The sequence below is a fragment of the Lemur catta genome, chromosome 3 (genome assembly GCF_020740605.2).
Source record: "Lemur catta isolate mLemCat1 chromosome 3, mLemCat1.pri, whole genome shotgun sequence".
Taxonomy (NCBI): domain Eukaryota; kingdom Metazoa; phylum Chordata; class Mammalia; order Primates; family Lemuridae; genus Lemur; species Lemur catta.
Genome location: NC_059130.1, coordinates 113,507,464 through 113,513,463, shown reverse-complemented (window position 1 = coordinate 113,513,463; position 6,000 = coordinate 113,507,464). Strand labels below are relative to the sequence as shown.

General features: G+C 58.5%; 1 protein-coding gene across 4 annotated transcripts in view; it reads right to left on the bottom strand.

Annotated features, from left to right (window-relative positions):
* Positions 1-232: 232 nt before the first annotated feature.
* The window catches only part of CAPZB (capping actin protein of muscle Z-line subunit beta), a 132,788-nt gene continuing 127,020 nt past the window's right edge, over positions 233-6,000 (bottom strand). For 2 of the 4 annotated variants that reach the window (XM_045548552.1, XM_045548550.1), the window contains 2 exons: positions 5,313-5,389; positions 233-1,074 (listed from right to left, as the gene is read on the bottom strand). In XM_045548552.1, coding sequence (XP_045404508.1) covers positions 987-1,074; positions 5,313-5,389 — 165 coding nt within the window. In that variant the 3' untranslated portion in view covers positions 233-986. Of the gene's footprint in view, positions 1,075-3,825; positions 3,936-5,312; positions 5,390-6,000 lie in introns of those variants that run through there. The other 2 variants (XM_045548551.1, XM_045548549.1) reach the window with 1 other exon arrangement.

Sequence of the window (6,000 nt, the reverse complement as noted above, 5' to 3'; positions counted from 1 at the left end):
ATAAAGGAAACCGAGGGCAGAGAGCGCGGAGCACAGGGACCTCCCCTGTCATCACACACCCGGTGTGACCGAGAATGGCTCCTGCTCTTCGGAGTGGTGGGGTTGGGGTCTGGGCCCTTCCTCTGCCCAGGTGGGCTGGGCCAACAGCACTGCGGAGGCCGCCCACCCCCCACCCTGGAGCCAGCCCGAGGGCCAGGCCGCGAGGCAGCGAGAAAGAAGACAAGGCCAGTGCTAACTGCGTCCCAGTTTCTTTTTATTGATTTTTTTGGTTCTTTTTTTTCCTTTTTTTTTTTTAAGTATGGAGCCTCAAGTATAAGATGTAGATTTTTTTTTAAGCTTTACAAAAAAACAAAATAAAACAAAAAACTCCTTTTGCATTCCATAAAAATCGACAGAAAAGCACCTGGCCAGAAGAGCAGAACGGTCGGCAGCCCCCCACCCCGGCCCCACGCGTGGTCTCCGCGGGACAGGGCAAGTCTGCGCAGGACAGCGCTGAGGGCCACCCCTCTCCCAGAGCTGTCCCCTGTCCCCCCACCCCCAACCCCAAGCAACTCCCAAACACACATGGAATCAGATTTCCAGTTTTTCTTCTTTCACACACCACAGTTATTTCATAAAATTTTTTTGTTTTACATTTTTTACACCAATGTAACAAAAAGGTGGGAGGGAAGGGGAGGCTGACAGTGTATTTTATGCCTATAAATGACAGGGGTGGGAGGTGGGGGACCCGGGTGAACAAAACCACACGGTCTCTATGGAAATACCGAGAGTTTCGATAGCAAAACGTGGCGGGAAGCAGGCCTCGGAGCCGGAGAGGGCGTTTATCGGGCTTTATTCTCGGGAGAGATGGCGCTGCGCGGTCGATGATGCGAGTTGTTACGTGACCTGTCGGGGAGGGAAGGGACAGGGACAGGGAGCAGAAAACGAGTTTCTAAGAAAGGAACCTAACGAGCGCAGGGCGTGTCCGGCTGGCGCGAAGCAGAGGTCTAACACTGCTGCTTTCTCTTCAAAGCCTCCACCAGGTCGTTCTTCAGCGCTTCTTGCTTCGATTTGTCCGCAAAAGTCTGCACAGACCTGCAAGGGCAGAAAGCGTCGTCAGTGACCGAGCAGGACCTGCCGTGGCGACGACAGGCCAGGGGCTGCCGTGCAGTGCCCGGCTCTGATCTGCTGCAGGGATCCACCTCCCAGGGGAGGCTCAGGGTCCCCAGCTGGGCAACCGTCCATTGCCTCAGACAGGTGTGGAGGGAACTCAGGGCCCCGAGACCTGCACACTCTGCACCTCCCTGGGCACCTTGGGGGACGCACACAGCCCCACTCCGACGGACGCTTGTTTCTGCCCCAGGTCTCAGGTGACCTGGCCATCGTCACGGGACCCTAAGCCCACCCTTCCATGTGCTTCCCCGTTGCCTCCCCCCTGCCCAGCAGAGGAAGCTCATTCCTCACGGCACAAGTGCAGGGCGCAGTGGCATCCCGCAGAGAAGGCGTAAGAACCGGCCTCTGCACAGCCAAGCATGCTGGGTTCACGGCCAGGGCAGCACAGGAAGGCCAGGTGCTTTCAGGCTTCTGTGAGGCACTATCAGCTGTTAACTTGGCCCAGAAAACCCCTGAGCCTAGATTTCGAAAGGCACCATAGGAAAGAGTTGAGTGGCCCTGGGACCCCGGCTGTCAAATCCTGGATTTGTGTAGAAATGATCAAGGGTGACCGCATTTACCTGTGTGGTGACACTCTTTGAACAAAGCTAGAAACTATTAAGGTTTGTGGAGATCTTACAACTTACAAAGTCCTTGTCATACATACTATTTCTCACCAGCATCCTGGGGAGTCTTTACTATTAGTCCAATTTACAGACAACGAAATGGAGGTTCAGAGAAACGCCCCTGGATGATCCTTTTGTCAAATTTACCCAATATATTGGTGAACCAAGAACTTAGTAAACTATTTATAAACTTTTTAACAGTTTAGAAGCAGCAGCAAACAGGGCAAAGGGCTGCCTAAGAGGCATGCTGTGGATGGGACGCTCAGCCAGAGTCTCAAGTTCGATTCACACTGAATGTGAAGGAGGGTGGGAAGGATGGACCAGAGAATAAACCTCCCCCAGTGGGAAAATGGGCGAAGTAAAATGCAGCAGGACCCGGGAGAAGCAAGAACATCCCAAGTTGGATTCTGGCTGCTGAATCCTAGAGAAATCCCGGGAAGTGTCCTGGACATGCCAAGAGGGTAGCATAGACAACATGTGAAGCGATCCGGAAACAACTGGAAAAATTCCCGAGAAGCACGGCCGTCTGGGTGCTGCTGGGGAAATCCGCATTTCTGAGTATTTGCCCTGCATAGCCCCTGGCTCTGCGGAGGCCTGAGGCGGAGTCAGGACACCAGCCCCGGTGGCCCTCGAGCTCCAACGCTCGGCCAATCCCCCGCGGACCCCTGGAGCAGCTCACGGTGGCGGCTAAGGCTGCCCACGGGAGACACAGTGGGCAAAGCAGCAGCTCACAGGCTCCCCGGCCCGGGCAGGTGCCAGCTCTTCTGGGAAGGAGCCGAGTGCTCCAAGTCTGGGCTGGGACCAGCCAAACCCACCCTACAAAGGAGAAAGTTCCAGAGCCGGGATCAGGGATCAGGTTAGAGGCAGGGAGGTTAGAGGTGGAATGGCTGAAGGCGTAAGGAGTAGGGGGCTCATTTAAGGGACAGAGCTTGGGAGATCACTGCCAAGCAACTCAACACCGTGCCCGGAGGCAGCACTGGACTGGGTGTGGGAAGCAGGGCCGGCCCTGGGCACACAAGCGAGGGCTGGCTGCCAGCTTCCATGCCAGGACGCCCCCAGTGGGCGGCCAGGGAACTGCACCATCATGGTGCAGCTTAAAAAGGGGGTTTTCTCAATGCCATGAGGGGAATGTCTGATGGCCCCATGAGGCCGATGGACATGCTGGGCCTGAAGTTGCCACACACAGACTGGACCCCCTCAGCCCCAGAAAAACAGCTCCATCTGGTTACATAAGTGCCCCAACCCACCCCTGCCCCGGAAAGCCCACTATACTTCTTCTGGGGTGGGCTTTCTGTGTCCAGCCCCCAATCCTGAGCTCTGCAGCCCCACCCGGTGGGGTTTCCACGGGCCTTATTTTTACAAACAGCTTCCCTCCTGCTCTCCAGGGATGCTGACTGCTTTCCTCCATCTGTATTTGTCACAGGCTCAAGCCATGGTTCCCGGCCATTATCAACAAGCAAGGCTATTTTCCTTTCCACCAGCGTGACTCCTTGAAAGAGCAGCTGCAGCTCGTTAGGGGCGGAGGCTATGCTGGTCCAGGCAGCGTGGGCACTGGGCACCGGGCAGCTCCAGTAGCAACTGGTCTGGGGGTGCACCGGCCGGCCTGTGACATCCAGCCCCCCCTGTATGTGCCATCTGCAGAGACAGAGCACAAAGGCACCTCTTCCATGTCAGCCTGCCCTACCCCTTGAGAAGGGGTCTGATTTGGCTCCTGGGGTCCCTGGTAGAAGACGGGGGTGGGGGGGACCCAGTGTGCAAAAGTGCTGCTGCTGGACGGACGACGTCAGCCCTGGGCCCAGGCTCTTCAGGAGCAAAAGCCAAACCCGGCCGCCTTCCCCACACCTAGCCTCTGCCCGGGGTGCAAAGCACACACCACACGCGTGATAGGCGTCCGTGTTACGTGGGGCTGAGGCTGCGTGTTAACGTGGCCACTCGACAGCTGTGGGTAGACACGGGGTTAGTGGTGGTTTAAATGGCCACGCGGGAACAGCCGGCCCGGCGGGGTCTCGGCAGGTTGGTGAGTCCTGTTTAGTGGGGAGGGTCTCGTGCCTCTCAGGCGGGGTACCTGGATCGGCTTAATTATCAGGCTGGATGTAGATCTGGCGCTGGGTCAGCACTTGAGAGAGCTCCCTCTGCAACTGCTTAAACCTTTGGTTGTCAGGGATAGCGTCAATAGATCTAGAGAGTGTTCAAAGATGAGTGAAGCGGGAAGGGAGAGAATAAGAATACAGGACACGAAGGGGGCGACAGAGGAGGAGGAGACGCGAGGCTGGAGGGGGAGGGGAATGCCGACACCGCGAATGCTTGGGGGCATCTCTGTCGCAGAGGTACACGCTGGTGGTGTTGGCTCTCAGGGGCTCGCCACCACCACCCCACATGCCCTTCCACTTCCCTCCCCGTTTCCGGCAGGCTGGGGGCTGGGACTGTGTGTTTGGTGTGGATGGTGCAGTGGCCGGAGGTGGCAGGCCTGACACCCGGGACCACTGGGCTCTTACCCGGCCATAGGCCAGGGAGGGAAAATGAAACCCACCAGGGCCAGACCCAGCCCCCAGGTGGGGCAGGGAATCAGGAAGGCAGGGTCCAAAGAGGACGCCTCCCCGGTTTTAAAGCTGTAGAGCAGGCGGTGCACATCACTCTCTGGGGCAAAGCCGCTAGCCGGGGCAGGCCCAGAGCTCTCCCTGCCTCCCCTCTCACCCTGAGGTGTGAGGTCGCAGTGGGGGGCACAGCACGCCTGCCGGCCTCACACAGTGGCGCTGGACTACAGAACACGTTGCAGACTGCGTCATCTCAGCTGACTGCCTCAGCCACCCTGCCTCCCGGACGGGACCAGGCCTCTCAGTATCGATGGGCACACAGCTCAGGATGACAGAGCCTGAGGGAGACCCCAGCCTCCTGACTCCAAGGCCAGTGCTCGCTCACAGCTGCTCTCCTGCCCCAGTCGGGCTCCGGCCTCCCACTCTGTCCACCAGGGACCTGGAGGGCTCAGAGCGCCCCTCTCAGCTGTTCCTCGGGCCAACACTGCAGAACCCGGGGCGTGAGATGGGTGGGACGGCTCAGGACCCTGGCCACTGCCAGCAGGGCCCTGGCGAGGACGTCAGAGTGGCTGGGCCCTCTCCAACGGGCAGAGGGGGAACGGCTAGGCTCGCTGGAGGCTGCCAGGCTGCCCCCGTCTGCAGTCCGCACACCTCCGGTGTCCCAGGGTGTGGTCTGGGGGCACCTTCAGGGCCAAAGGGGCCGGGCAGATTCTTTAGCGGGGCTGACGGGCTGGAGGACTGGGATGAGGCAGACCCCAGGGAGGAGGGCATGCACGGCTGTTCAGGTCACTGTGCCCCAGAACACAAAAATGGTGGCAGGAACCCGCAGCTACGGAGAGCGCAAACTGCGCAAGAGTCATTTTACCTTCCAAAGTCTGCACAACAATCCTAGAGGTAGGTCCTTGAGCCCTCTTTTACAAGTGAGGAAACTGAGGCCCAAGGCCCATGGCTATTAACTAGTGGGGCCAGCATTTAAACCCCTATCTTTCTGGCTCCAGAGCTTGTGCTTTTGCTACATTACCTCAGCCCATTGACAATGTCCTTTGTTTTTCCAAAGTAGATCTCATTCAGCGTACTTCTGATTTTATTTTCCATGTCCTAGAAGGGAGGTCAGCACATGATGAGCGGTTAGGACCCCTGGGCACAAAGGCCCCGCCCACCCTGCAGTCCCCGCTGTGGCCACTGGGGGGAGGCACACGCCTGCTCCAGGGCGCCACCTGCAACTTGTGCTCCCAGCGCTCGCTCCTCGGGGAGGGAGGACGCCAGTACTCAGGTATTGGCAGCCAACTCTGACTGTTGCTGGGAGCCGGTCTAAACCACGTCACCGCTCCTCTGCCTCCCCACCAATTCCGTGAACAATTCCGTGAAACCCAAGAGCACCTCCCCTCCTTCCAGAACGGCGTGGTGACAGGGAGGACTGAAATCGCTCCAGAGCCCCACCAGTGTTCCAGGGATCTGCTTCCTTTCCCTGCTCAGGTCTCTGTTCACACCCAGGCGATGGGGGAGACAGGCCTTAGCGCTTCCCCGAGCCAGGGACGGAGGGGAGGTGCCTTTGGAGCCCGAGCCCTGCTCGCACCCAGATCAGAAGGCTCAGGAAATACTAAGCCAGGGCACAAAACGTGAACTGCTCTGCTGCCTGCTATGGAGCTGGAAGGAAGCGGCGGAGGACAAGGCCAGCAAGCCGGCACACGGGCTCCAGGGGCAAGTGG